Source organism: Galleria mellonella, unplaced genomic scaffold, assembly GCF_026898425.1.
Source record: "Galleria mellonella isolate WM207_F2 unplaced genomic scaffold, CSIRO_AGI_GalMel_v1 utg625, whole genome shotgun sequence".
Lineage (NCBI taxonomy): Eukaryota > Metazoa > Arthropoda > Insecta > Lepidoptera > Pyralidae > Galleria > Galleria mellonella.
The window spans coordinates 405,793-432,712 of NW_026442129.1; the positions used below are offsets into that span (position 1 = coordinate 405,793).

A 26,920-nucleotide genomic window follows, 5' to 3' on the forward strand; every position below is an offset into this window, starting at 1 on the left:
GTCCGGAAGCGAGAACGAAATTTTTAGTCGTTAACCTCCCCTATTGGAAGATTTTGCGAATAGTTGCCACGCTTGGCAGGCGAGTTGCCAACTGTGGTTAGGCTTTGGTGTAGTTTTAAGAAAGACGCTGCTGCCAGCCCTCGACAATTAAGCTCCCTTAGTCGCCTCCTACGACACCTACCGAAAAGAAAAGAGTGGCCAATTCTATGCTGGGATTACACGGCAAATTTAAAATATTACCAGAGGCACATTTTGTACGAAAGTCGTTTGCTTGGGTACCTCTGTCCCAGTCGTGCTTCGGTTTCAAAAGGATATGGCGTGAATTTACAGGGTACAGAGGAATAACACCTGAGTCCTCAGGAATGGCAACGCAGGGGGGGTATCATGGGCGAAACAGTATACTCTGTTATGTCCGTGGTACTGCTCATGTCTATAGGCGACGATTACCACTTTCCATCAGGTGGGCCGTCAGCTTGTTTGCCATTCTAAGTTGTATAAAAAAAATATCAATAAGGATTGTTTTAAACAATCTCCTTCTCCTATTCAAAACGTGACATTAGACTGCCTTGAAAATCAAATTTGTCCTAAAACGTTCAAGTTAAAAGCGGCCCGTTGTAATAGTATTTAATGCGTCATGACCCTCAAAGCTATTACCTACAAATGATCTAGATCACTTAGCAGATACTAAATGTGACTAAGAGTACCTGGACTTAAAGTAATTATGTCTGGAACCCTCATTAGGGCTGGAGTAACCAGGAAACTACGGGGATATTCTTATTTGAAAGACTGTACAAAAGTATCAAGCGGCACGGCAGTGCCCCCGCCGAGTCGAGCACAACTATTCCATCCTTTTCTTGAAGCGACTCATGACAGTTTTAATCCCCATTTAACTTCATTGTGGATAAAGCAAGAAGTTTGAATTTTTAGTGTTAAATAGAGCATACTGTTCAAGATCAGGCATTATAGGAGTTTTTAATAAAAAGTAAAATTTTTCGCACTTGCAATATTAGAACCATAGACATAGACCGTTCAACCGTTAGAAGGTCAAATATTCAAATATTGTTAACGATTAAGAATACACGCACCTTTGTATTATTTAATTTATTATAAAGCTTGAGGCACGGACAAGTATTTTATTTCGTCAAGAGCTTCTCAACTTCAAGCGCAAACACGTACTATAACTAGATATAATGATTAGCGTTATATATACCTAATAATTATACTTTATACTTTACCAATGATCACTGGTCAAAGTTCTTTAATTCTGTCACTGACACACTCACTGATTATCTGAATTCAAAGGTACTTATAGTAATCTAGCACTATTATTATAAAATACTAACTCATCTACTAAATGTAGCAACTATTGGCAAAATCATCCTTATGAAAGAAGCTACGTTCAGTACAACAGTTAATGGCTGATACCACAATCTAATAAAAATCTAATATTCTGATTATTAAGCAAATATAAATGGTGCATAATGGTGGTTTATATAAATAAATCAACTATTTTATTAGTAAAATATAATCATCATCATCACATCAGCCGTTAACTGTCCACTGCTGGACATTTAAAATTTGATTTAATAATTTATAGTTGGTGCAAATTTATATTGTTAAAATTTTGTGGGCCCTGGTTGCCTTTATTAGAGAATTATTATTATTATAGATAGATAGATACTCTTTATTGTTTCCTCCAAAAGATTACAATAGTAAACTTATTATAAATATAAATAATTACAAGAAACAATCACAATGAGAAAACAATGGGAGACTTTATCGCTAAGAGCGATCTCTTCCAGGCAACCTTTGGATGGAGAGGAGTAATTATAAACAATTTGGTGGGAGGCACGATGAAAAATTCTGTTAGTTTTAAATATGGGAGATGTGATACATATAATAATATAAATATTATCCCTACTCATTATTATACAACATAGGTCTCCCCCTTGAGGGAGTTTTGCCAGTAGTTCCCATGTTTTGCAGGCGGATCGGCAATCGCATTTGGGTTTTGATGACGTTTTGAGAGGGACGCTGCTAACACTCTCTGGACCATTAGAAGAATTAGAATTAGGAACTTCCATGAAATAAATTTAAAATTGTAATACGTAAATGGTTACTTAGCAAAAGCTTTTACTCTGTTGACGAATTTTTCAAGAAAGAATAGATAAATGTCTAATATAGTTGTCGATGCATAAATTAATCAGTTCCTATCAAAATGGGACATTTGCATGACATACTGTAATGACTAAATAGGCAAGAAACTCTATGTAATATAAAACCACCGATACCTACCCTATTTAATGCAAATAAATTTATTACTATTACTATTAAATTCCCTTAGTTGTTACTTACGACACCCACGGTAAAGGAAGGCATTATTAGAAGTAGATTAATAAAGTATGTTGCCACGCAACTGCCAAGTTATTATAGTTATTATAAAAATAAAGTTAGTATGTATATTAGAATATTCATAAGGTCACTATACACGTAAATATTGATAGGTAATAAATTAACATAACAATTTATAACAAAGTTGTTAAATAAGTGCTTCCATAAATACGAGTACTAATTAAAATAACTGACTTGGCTGGTTTTATATAAGATAAAACTTCTTGTAGTGGAAAAAACTGCGAATGCCGGACTTGGCATATTTTTTCATTTTATGTTTTTGATAGGTTAAAGACCATAGAGACAGTCTATTTTTTTTTTGATGGGTGAAATTGGTATGGTGACCCCGCCTGCGCTAACGGGATACGCTGGCGGAGCACCAGTGAAGGATGATAGATGAAAATGAAAACAGGCCAGTTAGCACATCATGATGAATTCATCAGGAATTAATCATGACAGTTTCCAGGGGGAACCGCGAGGAGGTCGACCTGGTTGGGTATATTGCTAGCAATGGGATTCTCAGTCTCCATTATTAACAATCCCTTTCCCCCCTTAGAATCAGTCTATTGAATTAATGTCCACTTCATAGATTCATTTTCAAATCTGTTTATAAATAATGGAGTTACAAGGTATTATTATTATTACTTATTATTGAAAAATGGCCTTTTTCCAAGCAGAACCTGTGATACTACAAGTTATTAGGTAATAAATATAAAAATAACATCAAATTGTGGACATAATTCCTGTAAATTCACGCCATATCCCACCTTTAAACCGAAACACAGCCATGCAAATACAAATTGTTTCAGGTTGGAAACACGAATAAGACAGAGGTATTCAAGCGAATTATATGATAAAGGCGTTTAAATATTTGTTATTTAAACATGCTTAAACGGTTTTTTTAATGAGCGATAATGGAATGGTAACCCCGCCTGCGCTATCGGTATACACTGGCGGGGCACCAGTGAGGGATGATAGGTGATGATGAAAGCAGGTCAAATAGCCCATCGTGACGAATTACACTAGAATCAGCTATAATGGTTTCCAGGGGAAACCGCGTGGAGATCGATCTGATAGAGCTATTGCTAGCAATAGGCCTGTTAAACCTCATTACTAATAATCCCTTCCCCCACTTAAATGTTTTTTTTTAATGGGAGAAAATGGCCTAGTAACCCCGCCTGCGTTATCGATATACATTGGCGAAGTACCAGTGAGAGGTGATAGGTGAGAATGAAAAGGCAGGACAGTTAGCCCATCGTGACGAATTCAATGATAAATTAGTCACGATAGTTTCCAGGGGGAACCGCGTGGAGGTCGACCTGATAGGGTATATTGATAGCAAGGGGGATTAACCTCCCCATTACTAATAATTCTTTCCCCCCTGCTTAAACGGTTCAAAATATTTTAGGTAATTAAATTTGGTAAAAATCTCCTGCGTATTCTAATTTCCACGGTCAAATCCGTAGGACGAGACTAGTCACAAATATTGCTATATTTATATTCCAACTATTTGTACTATTGCTATTTCTTTCCGTTTCTATTTCCTTCTTTTTCTTATTAAGTCTCGTCACACAATATTGCGTAATGAAAGACAGTTATTAGGCTAGTGTGACCCTTTTTCTTAATAAAGTCCTAACTAGTGCATTTACAAGCTCGCCGTGTTTAATGAAAGTTTTCTATGCCTTTATTGATGTTATTATATATATATATATATATATATATATATATATATATCATGATCAACATGTGGCTAACATGACATGGCTTTGTATTTTACCATCTTTATAACATAGAATAGGCTACCATTTTTCCCATAAGTGTCGTAAGAATAGATTAAAAGGCGGCGAAGGTTTATATATATAAAACATCTCTAAAGCCAACACCACCCAAGGAAGAGGCCTATGTCCAGCACTGGACGAATAATGGCTGAAATGATGATGATAAAATAAATAAACTAAGCAGTGTAACATACAAACCTTGTCTAGTTGCGTCTTTGAAGATAATATCGCTCCATCTTACTTTTTCTCCCTATCGGGACTCCGGCGTATATATATATATATATATATATATATATATATATATATATATATATATATATATATATATATATATATATATATATATATATATATATAATATAATAGAATGATATTTTTAGGGTATAAATTTTAGGGGTTTAAAATAATAGAAAATTAACTTTAGAATTCATTAAGAATATCACGGTAAATTCAAGGTGAATTTACCGTGCGTAGAGTTCTGACAGGAATGGGGCCACTAGTCTCCCACCCTATTCAAAGGTTAAACAGCGTTAGTATTTGCCATTGAACAAATGGCTGAATGTAAAGCGATTGACGTTGAGTAACCATTTGCGGGTAAACGGCGCCGGAAAGTCTTTACATGGTCGGAAACGATGGCATTGCTGATTCATGGCAGAGTGAGGTAAAATACGCAGTCGGGTAAGTCGAATAATCCTTAGTAATATTATTGCACTAGCGATCCGACCAAGCTTCGCACGAGTAGGCAAAATTTTCAAAAATCAATACATTTCGGGCTCAATTTCGTGTTTTTGTTCGTATCAAAAGCGACCCAGTAAATGGAGCTTAACATTTCGTTCATCATAAATCCAATAGTCCAAAGGAACGATATTTTAACATTTTTAATAATTTTAAACAGCATGTATTATGTAATTTTAACATCAAATTTCTGTTTCGTTCGTCCATTTGAAATTTGGAAAATACTTCATGGTGTTTAACTAGTTTAGACACAGGTGTTTGGGGGACTGATCCAAATGTACAAATGAATGTCGTACCCACTTTTACTGTAATTTCCAGTGCTGAGTTTGTTACAATCATGGTTATGCAATAAAGTTATTATTATTATATATTTATTTATGGTGCAATAAAGAGTTAAATAATAATCTTAATTTCTCAATAATGGAGTTTTACATTATATAAATACAGTGTCTCCATACAAATACATCGAGAAAAGCGGCTCCACTCTTTCATACAATTTTACATGACAAATTATTACGAGTGTTACCTTTATAACTTTTGTATTGATTTTGTTTTATAATTTTTGCGTTTTTTTTTTTATACAACTTAGCATGGCAAACAAGCTGACGGCCCACCTGATGGAAAGTGGTAACCGTCGTCTATAGACATGAGCAGTACCATGGACATAACAGAGTATACTGTTTCGCCCATGATACCCCCCATGCGTTGCCATTCCTGAGGACTCAGGTGTTATTCCTCTGTACCCAGTAAATTCACGCCATATCCCACCCTTCAAACCGAAACACAGCCATGCAAACACAACTGCTTCACGGTTGAAACACGAATGGGACAGAGGTGCCCAAGCAATCGACTTTTGTACAAAGTCTCCATCTTTTTAAAACTCATTTTATTTATCAAATAATTAAATGTAGACACGTCAAGATACATTGTGGGCGTAAGTATATAGAACACTGATAGAAAAAACGTGTCAGCTTATTTGACAGTTAGCTGACAAAAAGTTGACCCGTTTTCGAGGCTCGATACTCTATCTATATTACCTAAAAATTGAGTCAATACTCAATTTTTAGGTAATATACTCGAAAAAAACATTCTCAGTTTCAATAAACTGAGAATGTTTTTTTCGTGATATGCTCAAGTTTACTTGTTATTTCCATTCGATGACGTACGGACACGTGAGTGGACCTAAAATGACGTGACGTCATCGACTCGGAAGTGTTCGGATAATGACAGGGTTATCAAAAGTTTAACAACAAAAAGGATGTCCAGCTATCACGTGTCAGGAGGGCTGATGACGCAAGTCGGCTGAGAACACGTTAGCCGAGCGGAAGCGATTTTTTTTTAAATTGATGAAATTCGAATGTCGAACTCAACTGTGTGATTTTTTTAATTGGTAATAAAATGGTGAATGCAGGTGGCTCAGGACTGTTCTTTATGGCAGTCTATGGGGGAGGCTTATGCCCAGCAGTGGATAGATAATGGTTGAAATGAATGAATTCAAAATAAAATGGTAACCCCGCTAGCGCTATCGGTATACTTTGGCGGGGCACCAGTGAAAGATTATAGGATGAAGTTAAAGTCAAGTAAGTAAGTGTACCGTAACAAATCCATTAAGGATTAATCAGACTTCATATATTGTTAGTAATGAGATTGTTAGTCGCCATTACTGACAACCGCTTCTCCCGGGATGAGGGGTAAGTGCGAGACTTATCCTATTAATACATACTCTATACATAGTTAACCCCCCCTTTTTTACCTCTAATTAACAATGGAATAGTGCAATTATCTCTCAGATTAACTTAATTTGTTAAATGTATTTGCTATTGCCTTAAAAATTATGCGATATCTAATATATAAAATTCTCGTGTCACGGTGTTTGTTACCAAACTCCTCCGAAACGGCTTTACCGATTTTCATGAAATTTTGTGTGCATATTCGGTAGGTCTGAGAATCGGTCAACATCTATTTTTTATACCCCTCAATGATAAGGGTGACCCACCCTAAAAAAAAAATATTTTCTAGAAATAATGTATATGGCAAAATAACGTTTGCGGGGGGTCAGCTAGTATTTTATATAAATTCGAATGATGTCAAATTAAAATTTGCATTATTAGTTATCAGTAAATTAAACTAATAAGTAAGGAACTCTTTTAAATATTTACATTAATCAATTAATTTATTTATTTATTAATACTTTATTGTACACTATTGTATTATATTGTTGTAAATTATTGTAAACAAAGATTTAGAACAGGCGAGTTTTACTCTATAGGAGTTCTCTTCCAGCAAATTCAATGCGTACAATTATAAGAAGAAACAGTATGTTTGTGGTATTTCTACTAGGAAATAATGTTAAATATATACTAACTTATAACAATATAAAAAAATTCCCAAGAGTCTACAGCATGGGGTTCTTCAAAAGGGGATTAAAGAGGTTTCTTCAGGGTCGGCAACGCGCGCGCAATACCTCTGGTATTGCAGGTGTTCATAGGCTACGGTAACCACTTATCATCAGGTGGGCCATATGCTTGTTTGCCACCTCAGTGGTACAAAAAATAATAATATATCAAAAAATATTTTTCATTAAATAGATATTCTATGAAGACGATAAAAACAAATTAAATAGCCTGTTGATTTATAATCGTGGCCTTAAAAAGTTCTAAGAGCACACAGAGTCATTAAGAAGAGTTGCTTATAAGATTTACATCGAGCCGTATAATGAAAACATATTGTATAAAGTGCCGTTAGTCCTTCCGCTATCGCTCCGCCCCCTTCACCCAGTGCGCACCCCTACATCGTTAAGGGCTGGCAACGTCCGGCGTTCACCACTCGCCGCCAAACCGCCGCGAACCGCGCCGCGGAACCATTATACACAATTTTTAAATAACGAACACGACGATCGCTACTTTCAGTTCAAAAATGGAACATTTTTTTTTTATTAAAGTTTTTATTGTAAGCGGCCAGGACTTTTTTTTTTTTATTCGATTGTTGTGTAGTGTTTGTTGGTGAAAAAAAAAAGTTAACATTTTTGACATAATGTTTGAACAATTTATTGGCACCGTTGCTGATGTCGCACTTAATAATTTGTGTTTCAGTGAACAAACTGACGTGCGTGTTTATTTGAATAATATATCGTTATAAATTCAAATTATATTCCATAATTAAAATGTATTTAGTGTATGAATAAAAGAAAAAGTTTATGATTGAAATAATAAAAAAAAAAAGTGTCTACAATTGTCGATGTTTTTAAAACATAAAAAAATATAATGTAACTTATTTTTAAAAAAGTTATAAGACATCAATTTACGAGTCTTAGTAATAATTTAAAAGAAAGTATTTAGATAAACAGTTTCAAAAATAGAATTCAAGTAAACATAAAAACATTTTGCGTAAAGTGATTTAGTCTCTCTAACCGCCAGTTAAGAACTTGTATTTGAAAATGGAATTAATCTTGGCGAACTTCGGCTAACTTTCGGATTCGGGTCAAATGTCAAAGTCGGTGATTGGATTTGACCGTTTCTACACTGGCGTGATTGATTGATCGCGTTTAAGTAAACTTTGCTGTTTATACAAGTAACTTTGTTGTGAGTGAATTGTGTTGTATTTTGGGTTTGCGCGGTGTAAATTTTATTAAATAATGGATTTAACATGGACAACCGTAACAAGGGTAAGGTGAGTTAAAATTGACTCTATTGTAAATACCATAAAGTTGATATTTTATGTGTTTGTTTTTAGGAAACATAAAATGACAAAGCTGACGCAATCATTTAGTAGAATGAGGGTAACTGTACACGGGACACGGGATACTCTGGGATGCTTATATGGTATCCCTCACATGTTGTCATTCTTGAAGACTATAATCCTATGTCGACATTTTTTTTAATGGAAAATGACATGGTAACCCCGCCTGCACTATTGGTATACACTGTTGGGGCACCAGTGAGAGGTGAAAGGTGAGGATGAAAAGGCATGTCAGTTAGCCCATCGTGATGAATTCGACGATAAATTAGTCACGATTAGTTTCAGGGGAAGCTGCGTGGAGGTCGACCTGTTAGAGTATATTGATAGCAATGGGGTCTTACCTTCCCATCACTAACAATCCCTTTCCCCCCTATGTCAACATATTCTATAATTCTACAGCCATATCTAACTCTTTGAACCGAACATAGCCATGCAAACTCAGCTTTACGGTGGCAACCCGAATAGGACAAAGGAACCCAATCAAAGGAGTTTTGACAAAACCCGAATGGGACAAAGGGACCCAATCAAACGAGTTTTGTACAAAGTCTCATTTTAGTAAATTTATGAATATGGAAATATGTAAATACGTTTGGATGTTTGTTACTCAAAAACTAAACAGTGAAATGGGTTAAAAATTGAAAAAAAAAAAATAGCACACATATGTACTTTTTATTTATTATACTACACGTAAGTGAAGCTGTGTGATACGTATAGTTCGAACCATTGTTTCTCAACCTTTCTTATGTCGCGAGCCACGAAAAAGTAAAGAAATAACGTAAAAAGTCTTGCGACTCCTTCAGTCTTTATGACATTATAATAATATTATATTAAATATTTTGTCCTTACCCTGTATCCCTTACTACCAATAAATAAATCAAAATCGCCGTTTGTTATGGTAGTATTACTTTTATTTATTTATTTTTAATTAAACATACTCTCCAATTATCTTTCCCCTCTCACAGTACTGGTTACGCTTCAAACTCTTTACTCCTACATTCTTCACGACTCTGGAACGCACTTCCTGATGCCATTAAGAGACTACCGACTAAACCGTCTTTCAAAAAAAGCGTTCACGCTCACTTTTTATCTTTATCCGAGCAGTAAGTGCTTTATATTATTCCCAAATTCGTGTATAATATAGTACGAGTATATGTCATATATGTGTAAGTATATTTGTTATTTATATATATTTATTCGTTTATATATGTAATTTTAGTATGTATGTATATCAATAATTAGTAGTACCGCATTCGTGTATTCTGACACTTCCCTATGGTTGACTGGGAGAGAATGCTTTTATCATTAAGTCCGCCATGTACACATATTTGTACTAATGAATAAATAAATAAAGATCTTATCTATCCGTGCGAAGCCGGGGCGTCTCGCTAGTTCTTAATAAACCTAATAACAGTAGTAAACATCATAATTTGTGGAAATTCGAGCGAGCCAACACCATTTCCCTTTGTTTGCGATGGTGACGGTAAATGTTTACAATGAAGTCGGCGTTTGCTCACTGCCCACCGTAACGTTATGTTTTAAGTTCGCTCGGCCGCCACTCGTATTGCGAAGCTTTCAAATTAAAGAATCAACTGGGAAAAGTTTAAATGATAGCCAATTTTAATGTTTTTTTTTTTTTGTTTTAAATAAAACGCAACGATTCTCCATTCGTTCGTTTATAAAACTACGTCTCGAGTGGAGGAAATCTTTAATGATATTGTACATTTTGCATTACTGTAGCACACGCATGAAGAAAAAAGTTTTATTATGCATTCTGATTTTGTTTTTGGTTTTTTTTTTTTTTTAATCTTTTGTACATGTATCGTTTTTTATCTTTTTTCACATTGCTTTTGTATCTTTTGCTGTTTGTGTGCTGTAAGTGATGCAAATAAATTATCTATCTATCTAAATGTGAAAAATTTGTTTGTTACTTTATAACTTCTTAACACCTTAACTAATCACTATAAGTATGTACTTTTTTTATACGATTTAGAATGGCAAACAAGCTGACGGCCCACCTGATGGAAAGTGGTAACCGTCGTCTATACACATGAGCAGTACCATGGACATAACAGAGTATACTGTTTCGCCCATGATACCCCCCATGCGTTGCTATTCCTGAAGACTCAGGTATTTCGTCTTATTTATGACCTCTCATATAAATTTTCCTTGAATATCTTCCATGTAAATACGTACAAACCTCGTTTACAATTTTGTTATAAATATTTTACTAAACTAGGAATTACTATAGTAAATAATAAATATAATGCGAAAATCCATATTAATATTTATTTGTTTAATTTAATTCCGCTACCATTAGTGTTGGCAGCCGCACACATACTGACGGAAGCGGAATTAAACAAAATAATTGTATCCAAATAACCAATTTTATAATAGTACAAAGCTAACATTTTATCGTTTAACACAATTACCGGTCTTTGTGGTTAAATAAACAAAAAAAAAAACCAGTTCCCTGTCATCTAACAGGGAACTGTTTTTTTTTTATCTATAAACTATCTAGTCTCATCAGGGGTGCTACGAACATGAACATATTTGTCTAATAAATCCATCTGCGGCGGTTAACAGGTTAAAAAGATCCTTCAGTGATATAGAAAATGAGAACTTGTTGATCGCGGCTCGCAGCCCGAGCTGTGAGAGGGTTAGATATATATATATATATATATATATATATATATATATATTTAGAGAACTATGGTTGGCACTTCCAACCCTGTTGCATCTCATAATGGAATCTTTCTAGTCCACCGCTCACAGCCTACAGTCACAGGTGGTCGGGCAACTCATCAAATTTCCAATTTATCCAACCTAGTTAGTTAATTGGATACGTTATTTTTTTTTATACAACTTACAATGGCAAACAAGCTGACGGCCCACCTGATGGAAAGTGGTAACCGTCGCCTATAGACATGAGCAGTACCATGGACATAACAGAGTATACTGTTTCGCCCATGATACCCCCCATGCGTTGCCATTCCTGAGGACTCAGGTGTTATTCCTCTATACCCAGTAAATTCACGCCATACCCCACCCTTCAAACCGAAACACAGCCATGCAAACACAACTGCTTCACGGTTGAAACACGAATGGTACAGAGGTACTCAAGCAATCGACTTTTGTACAAAGTCTCCCTCTGGGTAATATCTGGTGATCGATAGATGAATGGCGGTCTTCCACCGTGCGTTTAGCTAGACACTTTTTGGAACCACTCTTTGGAATCAACTTCCAGCAGCAGTATTTCCGAAACGATACGACATCATAACTTTCGAAACAAGAGCATATTCTTTTTTAAAAGGCCGGCAGCACACCTGTAATGTCTATAGTGTTGCGGGTGACCATGGGCGGCGGTAGTCACTTACCATCAGGTGAGCCGCACACTCGTTTGGCCCCATCATTTTTTACCAGTAATTAACTTGGCAGGCGGGTTGGTAACCGCAGTTAGCCTTTGGTAATATTTTAAGAGAGGCGCTGCTGCCCATCCCTCGTCCTCCCTTAGTTGCCTCTTACTATACCAGTGTTCTATACCGGGACCTACACGGACCTAATGATGTTATTTTATCAATATTGAACTTTATCGGAACTGTATACGTTTTTATAATAAACTCCCAGATGACGTTTTACATTTACTAAATGAAAGAAAATTTAAGATATATATAAAAAGGACTCTCTGTACAAAAGCATATTATAAATTAAATGACTATCTAAATGACAAAACTGCATGGATTTGAATATAGTATTAATGTGAATTGTACTGTAAATGTAATTATTGTATTTTTTTTAAATCAATATTATTTTATATAGTAATTATTATAATTATAGATTGACGTATCATAAGTATCTGTAACAGATGTATATGAATAAAGGTTGATTGATTGTACATCAATAAACTCTTAATTTAACTGTCATATCCCACCTTTCAAATGGTAACAGCCGTTGCAAACACAGCTGTTAAACTTGCTAACTGTATCTGTCCATCTGTGGCCATATCGTCAATATGTCGCACGTACAATATTCAATTATAACAAAATAGTTAGAGGGCGCGGTTAGTAATTACGGTTCCGTTACTAAAAGTAATTGTGGCAAATGAATTTTTTCCATTTCGCTATGAATTTTGCTATAATTGCCTGTTGTCGATCCAATACATATATTTAAATATAAATTGATACATTAATAATAATAATAATATGTTATGTCGGTGAACGGTCTTATCCCAACCAGTCTGGAACAACATCTCAGACGGTTGGGATTCCGAGGCGGCTCACTCCCGGGAAAGATGCAGAAAGCGGTGCTCTTAGATTCTGCCCGCATTGTACGCCGGTTTCTCTCCCTGGGGCCCTGAACCCCGGCCGACTGTGCTTCTGCCGGGGGTTACTTGCCATCTCCTCTCCTTAAGAGGGGAGATGAGAATTTTTGTGAAATTTTAATAATAATAATAACTTAAATTCCTTAATAAAATTAGCCTCTGGTACAATATAGCTATGACCGCACACTAGGCAACGTTTGTCTCGTGGAAGTCAAAGCAAGAATGTCAACAATAATGGTGCGGTGAACCGGATTAATTTAAATATGTAATATTTAATGTAAGTTTCGATATACGTAGGTGTGGGTGGGTGGGTGAGTGTGTCCGTGCGTGCGTGCGTGCGTGCGTGCGTGTGTGCGTAAAAGCGCACGCTCGTTTTTGTGTGTGAGTATGGGTGGTCGTGCGAGCGAGAGAGTTAAAATATTATGTACCTAATACATACGTAAGAGAAGAAAGTACAATATTTTTTATTATTTAATGCGTAATTCATATACGAGATTGTTTGTTCGAATTATTTAAATTGGATTGTTTCAAACGTGTTCATTTAATCCTCCAATACCACTAACATTTCTTAACAGTGAGCGACGTTATCCAAGATCTACTGGTTTCCCTGGGTATTTCACGAAATCCCCAGTATGCTGTTAAAATACATTAACGTATTTTATCTTATGTATTTTACGTTCATAAGTAACTCACTTATTTGACAGAATGAATTCAGTTGTTAATTTACGTGTGTCGTAGTCGTGACTCAAATGAAGTGTTTATCTGTCTATCCGTTTGTCCTGTGACATTTACATACACTCGAAAAACATTACTCCGTGCTCTTTTGCAGTCAGGTAAATAAAAAACAGTTGCAGTCAGGTAAAACAAAGAATGTGCCAGCTTCAGCGCGAGCAATTTAATCTATAAATTTTATTTTTCCTGGAAAAACGTGATCCCGATTTAGTTAAGAAATAGATTAAACAGCAGAAATATTTCATAACAAATTTAATAAGCGCAGAAACAATATTTTTGCTCAATAAATATAATTTCATAAGGTAATAAAGGTAAATATGTATGTTAAATAAGAGACAAAAGGTTTGTCCTGAGACGGGGCGGTGGAGTCATAAAAAAATACTTTTCAGAAATAGTTATAATTTTTATAAGAAGTCTTTTTAATTACTTGTTGAGTCAACAAAACCAGCTCTAGTTACAGGTTACTCAATAGTTACTATATTTCATAATGTTTACCATAGTTTTTATGTATATGTATGTATGTGTATATGTGTGTATATATTTCATATATATTAGTATATAACTACTTAATTTATTATTAATATAAGTAGTATTATCATGTATAATTATTTCAGTATGTTGCTGTAATTATGCCACATATTTTTCACCACATCTGCCCTTCATACGCTTTCTGTTTTTATCTAATGGTTAGCTGGTAGAGAATGCCATATGACATTAAGCTCGCCACGTTAAGCCACTTGTACAGCCGCGAAATTTCTTATTAAAATAAAAAAAAAAAGAAATATGAATAAAATTGTGTGTCCCTATTATCTAATATTTTATTCTAAATAAATAAATAACAAATACCATTAGAATTGGGGTAGTCAGAGGTCACTTTCTATCAATTTCAAGCACTCAAGCGATAATTTCGCCACGTACCATATACCCCGGCATAGAATGAGCCACCCCTTCCTTTCCCGTGGGTGTCGTAAGAGGCGCACGAAGTGAAGGCGAGAGATGAGCAGCAGCGTCCCCCTTAAAACATCTCTAAAAGCCTAACTGCGGTTGCCAACTCGCTTGTCAAGCGTGGCAACTACTGGCAAAACTCTCATTCTAGGGAAGGCTTATGTTCAGCAGTGGACAGTTAATGTCTGAAAAAATAATAATAATAAATGTGGGGGGTGACGTCCCCCGAAATCATTCCAATCGTTATGTCGGTGAACGGTCTTATCCCAACCAGGCTGGAACAACATCTCAGACGGTTGGGATTCCGAGGCGGCTCACTCCCGGGAAAGATGCAGAAGGCGGTGCTCTTAGATTCTGTCCGCGTTGTACGCCGGTTTCTCTCCCTGGGGACCTGAACCCCGGCCGACTGTGCTTCTGCCGGGGTTAATTTGCCATCTCCTCTCCTTAAGCGGGGATTTTCTAGAAATTTAAAATAATAATAAATAAAGCCATAATTACTAACTCCATAATATTATATATTTAACTCTTTAATAAATGAATAAAAACTATTGTTTTCCCCAATTATCAGTATATATTCTTTATTGCACTTGTAAGTTACATATAAAATAATGTATTTATAAATGTTGTGAGCAAGGGTGGACTTATCTCTGACAGAGATCTCTTCCAGTCAACCCGATACAGTGAGAAAGCATGTCGTTAGTGGGCAGCTGAAGTGATACAACTATTAATTCACCAGAAGGAGACTTTGTACAAAGTCGATTTCTTGGGTACCTCTGTCCCATTCGTGTTTCAACCGTGAAGCAGTTGTGTTTGCATGGCTGTGTTTCGGTTTGAAGGGTAGGATATGGCGTGAATTTACTGGGTACGGAGGAATAACACCTGAGTCCTCAGGAATGGCAACACATGGGGGGTATCATGGGCGAAACAGTATACTCTGTTATGTCCATGGTACTGCTCATGTCTATAGGCGACGGTTACCGTCAACTTGTTTGCCATTCTCAGTTGTATAAAAAAAATACATTCTTATTATTATTACATTAGTATTGTCTGCGGCTCCAATCGAATTATTCATTACCAATCGATGCGTCGATGAGTTATTCTGATCTCGTATGCGTGAGATCAGTTATGGGAATTAAATGAAGTAACATAAAAACAATATTATGTCCAAATAAATATAATTCTATAAAGGAAAATAAAGTTGAAAACGTACAATAGGACACGAGAAGTGGTCGAGAGACGCCATAGTGAACAATAAAACGATTTCTCGACCCCGGTATTTATTATATTTGCTTTTATCTCTCGGAAAATGTTGACAACTGACACTTTATGAGTTTTAATAAATTTTATATGGAAGATAAGATGAATGAAGAAGTCTCGTAGTGGATAAGGAAAAATAAATATAATTTATTTATTTATTTATTTATTTAGGCACAGCAACAGTAATACAATTCACATTACATTGACTATAATATTTACCAGAGGGAGACTTTGTACAAAAGTCGATCGCTTGAGTACCTCTGTCCCATTCGTGTTTCAACCGTGAAGCAGTTGTGTTTGCATAGCTGTGTTTCGGTTTGAAGGGTGGGATATGGCGTGAATTTACTGGGTACAGAGGAATAACACAAGAGTCCTCAGGAATGGCAACGCATGGGGGTATCATGGGCGAAACAGTACACTCTGTTATGTCCATGGTACTGCTCATGTCTATAGGCGACGGTTACCACTTTTCATCAGGTGGGCCGTCAGCTTGTTTGCTAAAGCTAAGTTGTACAAAAAAAAAAGCTTTATAACTAAGTGATTGTTTTAAAATTGTACACCGTTAATACTAGTTTCAATGTTATATACAATAACAATAAGAAATGAGAACAGTTATATATTAAATTCAGACACTTCTTTCGCCATTTTAGCAAAAGAATTTAAACCGTAAGCAAAAATGTCCAATTCATTACAATTATTGTACAGTCGGCATTTTATTATTGTAACTAACGACTCGCCCCGGCTTCGCACGGGTGTAATACTGATACAAAATATATCTACCTACTACAGTGTCCTTATAAATAACGTATACAGCTTTTTTGTCATTAGATAATACAAACGAAGTGCGGTCTTCGATGCTCTATTACGAGTATATAGCCTTGCGCTGCCGGCCGGGCCAGTACCGTCACACCGCTATGTCCCTGCATTTTAAATCTGTAATATCTTCGGAAATATTCATTTAAATTACATGCTGTAAATAGCCATATTGATCTATATTAAATGGACAATGTATTAAAGGTACTTAATTGGATAAAAATTAATGCAGTATTGCTTAAAATCACTTCGTAAATAAAAACATTTTCCCTTACGAGATAAATCAAAATAATGTACTACAGTATTGTACACCTTAGAAACCTCTAAAATTATCAGTGTTTCTCTACAATATTATGCATGTATTATACATATAAACCTTCCTCTTGAATCACCCTATCAATAAAAAAAACCGCTTCAAAATCCGTTGCGTAGTTTTAAAGATTTAAGTATACATAGGGCCGGACAGACAGCGACAGCGACTTTGTTTTATACTATGTAATGATAAGTGTATGCAATAAGTCTGTTAGATCATTATCATCATCACCATTATGTCAGGCGTTATCTGTCCACTATTGAACATAGGCCTCTCTCAGGAGAGGAATTTTAGGACAAGAAAATTATCAATATAATATGTTAAATAGATCGTCAACATACATACATACATATCTGTCACGCCTGTCTCCCATTAGGGTAGGCAGAAACAATGGAACGTCAAATACTTTGATTCAAACAAACCTCTTTCGCTTCTTCCACATTCATAAATCTTGTCATACACGCTCGCATATAGATCGTCAACTCAGGCATTAACTGTCCACTGCTAAATATAGGCCAACCCCTATAGACTTTTTTGCTTGTAATACGTGATAATGGAATGGTAATCCTGTCTGCGCTATCGGTATACGCTGACGGGGCACCAGTGAGAGATGATAGGTGAGGATGAAAGCAGGTCAGTTAGCGCAACGTGACGAATTTCACTAAAATTAATCACGATGGTTTCCAGGGGGAATCGCGTGAAGGTCGACCTGATAGGGTGTATTGCTAGTTAGACCCCATTACTAACAATCCCTTTCCCCCACCCCCTATGGACTGTCACTGTGTACACTGTGATATTCATGGTGTTTTCATAACTATTGTTGACAGTTGTCTCTTTCAATCAGCTTATTTTAAATTGTAACTTCCAAAAAAAAAAATTTTTTTTATTTAAAGAGACCTGCCTGTAAGTTCTTTTAAAATCATATATTAAAATTTAATGTACCGTAATTTAATAATAACAAATTTTATAATAATGATATATTTTATTTAAAAGAAATCTTAGATTACTTATTTGGGCGTTATAAAAAAAGATTCAAGTAGATTACAAAGAAAGGATTTAGGTTTATGACCAGAGGGTAACACTCTCTGGGAATAAAAGTTGATACGGAATTTTTATATGACTAGGAACGGAATATAAGCTGATCATGTACTTGGTAGAAAATGGTAATCATTGTGAATCAGTAAAGTCAGAGGGAGACTTTGTACAAAAGTCATTTGCTTGGGAGTAAAAGCAGTTATATTTGCATGGCTGTGTTTCGGTTTGAAAGGTGGGATATGGCAGTGAATTTACAGGGTACAGAGGAATAACATTTGACTCCTCAGGAATGGCAACGCATGGGGAGTATCATGGGCAAAACAGTATACTCTGTTATGTCCATGGTACTGCTCATGTCTATAAGCGACGGTTACCACTTTCCATCAGGTGGGCCGTCAGCTTACTTGCCATTCTAAGTTGCATAAAAAAGTCATGAATATTACAGAATACGTCTTACAATGCCATGAGTTTCAATTCACTTTTGATACCACACCAAGTAATTTCTCTTTTAAACTTTTAAACATTCTCATCTTTACACTACAAAATTAATAACGATATAGATAGAGTTTTGCAAACAAAGCTTGGTGATAATACACTATAATATACATATAATAATAGAATAATATAGCCAGGTAGACAGGCAGGTAGCGGTAAATACGCCTTTATGAAAATATATCTATTAACAGAGAGACAAAATACACTACACGATGACAATTTAAAGGATACTAGGTTCTTATAAATTATTTATAAAATATTTACCTTTAGTATATCGCAGCATCAACGCAGATGACTTTTTTACAAAGTTACTCTGTAGTAAATAATGATTTTCTACCTCTATATTCATGACTAGAGTTTATAAGATACAAAAGTGGACCTAGTACCCTGCCTTGAGGTACACCATCCTTAACATCAATTTTAGAATAATATCTGTTTGTTTTACCAGCTTCAAACTGGTAACCTTCTATTTGAAATACAATGTTACAGAATATCTGCAAACTGTAAAAGCATAATGAACCTTAGTTTCTTATTTAAACATTTATCTATACTTTATCAAAGGCTTTAATATATACATTTTCTAACTACTCCATAAAATATGGATCCAGTATCGGTGACGCGTTATGTCGTGACTAAACTCATCAGCCGATTTCTACATTAACCGCTCAGAAATAGATTCGCAAAGTTCTAGCTTTTATTATGTTAAACTTGTTTTATTCTAAATCAGCGCTATTCAACACTGAAGCACTGAGATAGACAAGCCGTTGTTAAACATTCAAATTGGATTTGCTAAATATTAAAATTAATGGCTGACATAATTGTCTCGAACTTACTTCAAACGGACCAACAAATAGAATTTTAAACTAGTACATTTTGCTATACGGAAAAAGAGAAATATCTATTGTGATCACAGTGCCTATGAACAACAAAATATTTTCATCGTGATAGGCCAAGCCACCTACCTTTTTATCTTTACCTAACATCTCTGACTGGTGCCCCGTCAGCGTATACCGTTAGCGCAGGACTAACTGTTAGTCTAGCTAAAACTTCCTTAGTAACTAAGGACTCGCTTTATAGCGGTTTTTTTTTCTATGTACAGGCATTTAACCTTTATTTTATTATTTTTATTATTTCTTCTCGAACCTATTCCATACGTCCAAACAAATAACATTTTAAATGAAAACAAAACAACAGACGTTGGAAAAACTATTTTAAATAAAGTTTTCCAATTTTTTGAAACGTCATTACAACGTTGTTATTGCTCAGTCGACGATTTGTTACGATACGATTGTAAAAGTAATTTTTAAAATGAACGCATTTGCAGAAAACGATGGCGAAACAAATATAAAAGAAAAACAGTAAAAAATCAAATGGAAGCCATTTTTAATGCCATTATCTTTTTGTTTTAAAAGTAAAGAAGACATAAAAAATATACTTGTATTTTTATTACTACTAAAGTTAGCAAAATAAATAATAAAAATACTTAAGAGATAGAAAGTTTATCTAACGAGTCAATTAGACGAATGATGTTTATAAAATAAAACACAAACACAATATTTCTTGTTAATTTAGCGTTTCTATTTTTATTTAATCGAAATTTGGTAAAATAACATATTTTTGTTAATTTTGCTTCTGAAGTCATTGAAAATGTAAGAATAGTTACGTGAAAGATACACTGAAATACTAGTGACGAAACTCGTTATTTTGGCTTAAAAATTAAATTACTGAATCAATTTTGATAAAATTTCTATAGGACCAATCTATAAGTATTAGATAAAAAATAATTTCCCAAATCGGTTTCAAACTGATGGAATTATGAGGTAACAAACATAAAATAATACAACGGAATTGGGATTTTTTTTTATACAACTTAGAATGGCAAACAAGCTGACGGCCAACCTGATGTAAAGTGGTAACCGTCACCTACAGACATGAGCAGTACCATGGACATAATAGAGTATACTGTTTCGCTCATGATACCCATACGTTGCCATTCCTGAGGACTCAGGTGTTATTTCTCTGTACCCAGTAAATTCACGCCATATCCCACCCTTCAAACCGAAACACAGCCATGCAAACACAACTGCTTCACGGTTGAAACACGAATGGGACAGAGGTATCCAAGCAATCGACTTTTGTACAAAGTCTCCCTCTGGTTTTTCTCTTCTCTTCTTCGTTTTGAAGTTCAATATATTTTTTTTTCCACTAAAATCACAAACAAATCAAAGAAATATTATTAACATTTCAAAATACAATCTTTAAATGGGTTTCTAAAAATATTGTCAAACACATTTTACTATATTTAGTAAACCAATAAACAAATCCTTTCTGGGCACAGAAATCCTATCATAAGTATTTTAAACTTATACGTGATACGTCCAGGACTACTTATTTATTTATATTATTTCCACATATATCCAGCTCGAAGGACCAAAACCTATTTAAAGCTTCAATCTTACAACGTAATCCAATAACCATCCTTTTAATGCGGTTTAACCTGGAACCGAACTCGGGACTCCGCACTCGGGAACTATATGAATATTAAACAAGGGAAGCTACCCTTATTTCCATATTATCTTATGTGTTAACTCCTTGAAAATGTGACGTAAATGGCACGCCACTTTATTAACGTTATTAAAACAACGAAAGGCCTCGTAATTTTGTGTACGCATTTCTCTCGTTTGTAACGCAAATTTATTATATTATTGTGGCGTGATTTTTAGTTTAATTCTAACTAAAGAGAAACAGATTTTGCTATGTAAACACAATAATTTTAGTTGTGTTAAAATTAACATTTTAATCACATTTTAAAATAAATTACACTCGCGTAGTTATTAATTAATGATTGAAAACTCTTTGTTGTTTCCTTCAAAGAACAATACAGAATATAAAGGTTAACAATATGTACACAAACATACGTAATTACACAAATGAATACTTAATTATATAAAAGCACAAGATAAAGAGGCGACAATGGGCGGCCTTTTTTTATGGGTGAAAATGGTATGGTAACCGCCTGCGCTAACGGGATACGCTGGCGGAGCACCAGTGAAGGGTGATAGACGAGAATGAAAACAGGCCAGTTAGCCCATCATGATGAATTCATCAGGAATTAACCATGATAGTTTCCAGGTGGAACCGCGAGGAGGTCGACCTGGTTGGGTATATTGCTAGCAATAGGATTCTCAGTCTCCATTACTAGCAATCCTTTTCCAATGGGCGGCCTTAGTACTTAATAATGATCTCTTGCAGGCAACCTTAGGATGGAGAGGAGTAATTAAAACTGTGTCTGGTCAAGGTGTAAAAGAAAAATAATAAGACTGAAAAAGAGAGAAAAAAGGGCTAAAGATAAATTCAACATAGTATAAACAATATAAAAATATATATATATATATATATATATATATATATATATATATATATATATATATATATATATATATATATATATATATATATATATATATATATATATATTTTGATTATTATTTTATAATTCTTGAATTAGTAACTTATGTATAACCCAAAATTTTGTGTCTACATGTAGATTTTACAATAAGCAATTGGCAATTTTGCTTACCTCACAAACAAAAACGACAGCTTGGATCCTCGTAAAATGAATATAAAATCATCAGGAAAGTAAGCCGCATCGATTGCTGAAACGATTATTAAAATTGGTTCAGAATTTATAACGTACACAAAAAAAAAAATTTAATCAATAGTACATGATAATTCTATGCACTTATACATATGTATATATATTTATCTATTTACTTATTTACGTATTTATTTATTTATTTATTTGTTCACAATAGTGTTTGTTGTATTTACATTATTTTCACCGGTACCTTTCCTGCACTGGATTACCCAAATTAAATTATTTCCTCTCTAACTACACTGGGTTGGCTGGAAAAGATCTCTTTCAGACATAAGCCCTCCCTTGCTAACAAGTTGTTAAACTAATCGTCGCATATATTGTTTAAGTTCAATAAAGAATATAAATATACAGACGCACACAGGAAAATTTGCTTGTTTTTTTTTAGGAATAGCTAAAAATAGAAGTGACAGAAGAATTAGTTGACTGTCGTTTTAAAAATCAGTACTAAATTTTATGTCTGTTTCGGCGAAAGCTGCATAAACAGGTTGTAAACTCAGCCAATAGTGTTAGCCAGCCACTAAGTTCGAACTGTACTTAGTCGCTAATTTGATTCATATCTACAAACAGTAAAATTGTCGAGCAGCATGGAACAGTGGGAGGGATATTTGCATAAACGAGATTCCAAATTTAATTCTTTTTCGGCCCAATTTGGTGAAAGAACTTTTAGACGTAATCTTGGAATTGTTTATTTTGAATGAATAATGAGTGTTCGTGTGTAATTAATTATTCTTATGGCGGAATTTTAGAACAAGAAAGTCATTAATATAAATAATAAAGAGATTATCGTCTCAAACATTATCTGACCACTGCTAAATGTATGCCTTCCCGATAGACTACTATAAGGAGCGGTCCTGAAGATCTACCATGAAATGTTTTCCGAAATTTCGGCTGCGAACGAAACACAAATTTGATGTTAAAATTACATAATACATGCCATTTGGAAATATCAAAAATGTTAAAATATTGTTCCTTTGGACTTTTATGATAGAATGTATGGCGAACGAAATGTTATACTCCATTTATTGGTCCGATTTTGGTATAAACAAAAACACGAAATTGAGTCCGAAATTTCGGAATTTCATTTCATGGTAGACCCGCTGCATCCATTGACTCCCTGCAATGCATTTGAGGTCGTCACTTTACCTAGATTCGTCCTACAAAATATTCGCTTGTATCTATTTGACCAGCTATTACCACTTAAGCTTATTAATCCTTCTTTTAAAAAATAGATGCTGCTTTATAAAAATATTAACTTCAAATTTTATGACAAGATACTTCGTAGACACATTAGATTAGAAGCATTTGAAATTTAAGTTGAAAGCAGAATCGGGTATCTAAAAGGAGAGTGTGCTTCGCAACGTAGGTGACGACACAACCAAAATAGGTGAAAAATATTTATAAATATATTTATAAATATTCTTCATCTGTTTTGGTAAACGCGAACGAATTCCCATTTTCAATTAAAAAATATTTTGTACCGACATTTAATGCAATTTAAAAGTACTGTAACAATTTTGTTTACTTTTCTATATAAATAGCCATGTTAATGACATGTTCAAGTACCCCAAACCCAAGTATAAAGTGAATTTTAATCAACATGCTCCGGTGAGCTCACTTCATTTAAGTACTTAAGCCGTTTGGGATCTGAGGCAAATAACGTACGTGGGCTAGTCCGTACTGTTGGCCGTAACCGGAGTCAGACATTCGATCTGCCACTAAATTAAGATCAACGCAGATGATATGAAACTGGAAGTGATAATGTGGTTAGAGATTTATCTTCACACAAGTCCCTTAGACTAGATATGAACAAACCTATCTATTGAACTGCTTCGGTTAATTCTCGTATAAAAAAGAACAAGATTATTATATAGTACAATAAAACTTTGTACAAGTGGCGAGCTTAATGCCATATGGCATTCTCTACCAGCTAACCATTAGGTGAAAACAGAAAGCGTATGAAGGGCAGATGTGGTGAAAAATATGTGGCATAATTATAGCAACATACTGAAATAATTATACATAGTAATACATAAGAAATACATATATAAGACATAAATATTATCAAGAGTGATTCCAAGAAAGTAAAATCTATGAAAACAAGAGGTAAATCAAACAATCTAATAACGTATATTTGGTTGATTCTGTTCATATTTTACAATTTATTTCATTACATGCTTTTATGGATTTCATTATCAGAATTTGGGTATTAGTCACAGGTCTGTATCTTGATCTCTATCAGGACTGTATTTGTCACAAACAAATTAAACGATTTCAAATATAAAATATTGCATGCATAGTTCAAGAGTTCGTATGGCAAGCTTCTATCGTCATCATCAGTCCAGCTGGATGATACCACAATATTGTGTCATCGACGTAGATAGATAGATACATTTATTTGCCGGAACGTTGTTTTTACAGCTCTCGATTTATTGTGAAGTACAAATGTTCACCTTATAGTTTAAAGCATGCAGATTCATTGATGGGTAGGTACTAGTCATTATAGTTAACTATTTCAACATTAAGTCAATTATTTAGTCGGTTAACAATATTAGAATCATAGGAGTATGTTAAAAAATCAATCCGTACTTAATAATAAATAAGTATACCAAATTTCAGTACAATCTTTGTACTGAAAATTGGTATACTGAAATCAAATTGCATATACAAGCGAGTAATTGAAAAAAAGCTTGACAATTTTTAATGGAAACACAAGTTAAATAAAAGCTTGTAACAATCCTATTATTATATAACAGTACATAGGTCGTGACCATCGTAAACTTTACTGTGGCAAAACTTTTAATCAAGTGCTTGGTCCGTTCTATTTACCATCATTTATATACCTCGTAAAAAATCTTGTAAAACACTCTCTTCCGAATTTAATTCACTTTGTGTTAGGTTGGAACCTTTTTTTTATATGTAATCTCTAATGGAATAGTACACAGACGTTTGTCAACTTTTAAGCGACTTTGAAACGAAGAAAAATCTCAATTTGTTTGAATACCTTCGGGACAATATTACCTTTGGCATATTTAAGATAATTTTCCAGTGGGACCTGGCCCCATTTTTTTTTAATGCAACTTAGAATAGCAAACAAGCTGACGTCCCATCTGATAAAAAGTGGTAACCGTCACCTATAGACGTGAGCAGTACCATGGACATAACAGAGTATACTGTTTCGCCCATGATACCCCCCATGCGTTGCCATTCCTGAGGACTAAGGTATTATGCCTCTGTGCCCTGTAATTTCTTTGCCATATCTCACCCTTCAAATCAAAATAGAGCCATGCAAACAAAACTACTTTTTCCTCTTAAAAAAGAAGCATATATGTACCTTTCAGATATGTATTTTATGTACAGTTTTAAAGCTCCACTCGGTTCCTTTTTTTACTATTGAAAGGGTCCCGCGATTGGTCACAATCTCACCTGATGGAAAGCCATGATGTGGTCTAAGTTGCAGCTCGCGGGCCCACGAATAGCTTACTCAGATCCTTCATTTTTAGATCCTGGGCTGGACATCAGACAATTCTGAGGTGGTCTGCCGTTCTGAGAACATATGCTTACATACATTCAACAATTGATTTTTATTTATATAGGTAATGATAATATAATGACGCTCATCAAGCTGACATTTATATATTTAGACTCAGTTATAATCAATATTGTAGACAATTGTATAAAATTATTTCCAATAATGTAATATTTAGAAGCTTCTTAATTTCCAGAGGGAGACTTTGTACAAAAGTCGATTGCTTGGGTACCTCTGTCCCATTCGTGTTTCAAACGTGAAGCAGTTGCTTTTGCATGGCTGTGTTTCGGTTTGAAGGGTGGGATATGGCGTGAATTTACTGGGTACAGAGGAATAATACCAGAGTCCTCAAGAATGGCAACGCATGGGGGGTATCATGGGCGAAACAGTATACTCTGTAATGTCCATGGTACTGCTCATGTCTATAGGCGACGGTTACCACTTTCCATCAGGTGGGCCGTCAAAAAATAACTTTTGTTTTTTTTTGTTTCTTTTTTATGTTTAATTTTTATCACTAATTGTTGCAACCTTTGTTGCAGTCACATTTATTATTGGATCATGCTATGTCCACATGTTGTGACAAGTTTACCTGATCAATACATTAATGTACTTGCATGTTACAGTTTAAGTTTGTATTTATAAACCTCTATTATGTGCGCCGAATAAATAAAATAAAATAAAGACAATGAAATTTTCGGTATCAAATCCCGTCCGGAAACAGGCATAGTATATCTTTTATAGTGGGTCAACGTCGGTTTTATTGTCGCCCTCCCAATGCTACGTGCTATATATATTCTGTGGGGTTTGTTTATGGCGTACATTTACCGTATTATGGTGAACATGTGAGCATAAAGTAAACTCGCCGAGTCATTGCAAATAGTAGTTTAGCTGAATGATACTTCACTTGGGACTTGCTCCTTTACTAGCTCTATGCCGTAGATATGCAAACATTATTTGGTTTGAAAGTAAGTTGTATAAGTTAATCTAAGATGTAGGATATGGTCTATCTATGTGCAAAATTCCATTTAAATCTATTCAGCGATTTAGTTGCAACGATCGTTGGAAGAGTTACTTAGCAAAATAAGGCCTGCTAATTTAAAATCACAGCATTCTTTCGTTAATCTAGGGTTGTAATCGTAAATTACGGCAAAATGACCTCTTTCTGACGTCATTCTTTTGATTTGCG

At 34.7% G+C, this 26,920-nt stretch overlaps 1 protein-coding gene across 5 annotated transcripts in view; it reads left to right on the top strand.

Annotated features, from left to right (window-relative positions):
* The window catches only part of LOC113511170 (uncharacterized), a 244,882-nt gene that overhangs the window by 162,903 nt on the left and 55,059 nt on the right, over positions 1–26,920 (top strand). For 2 of the 5 annotated variants that reach the window (XM_031912238.2, XM_031912239.2), the window contains exon 1: positions 7,752–8,573. The exons of the other annotated variants lie outside the window; for them this stretch is intronic. In XM_031912238.2, the coding sequence (XP_031768098.2) occupies positions 8,550–8,573 (24 nt within the window). In that variant the 5' untranslated portion in view covers positions 7,752–8,549. Of the gene's footprint in view, positions 1–7,751; positions 8,574–26,920 lie in introns of those variants that run through there. 5 annotated transcript variants of the gene reach the window in all.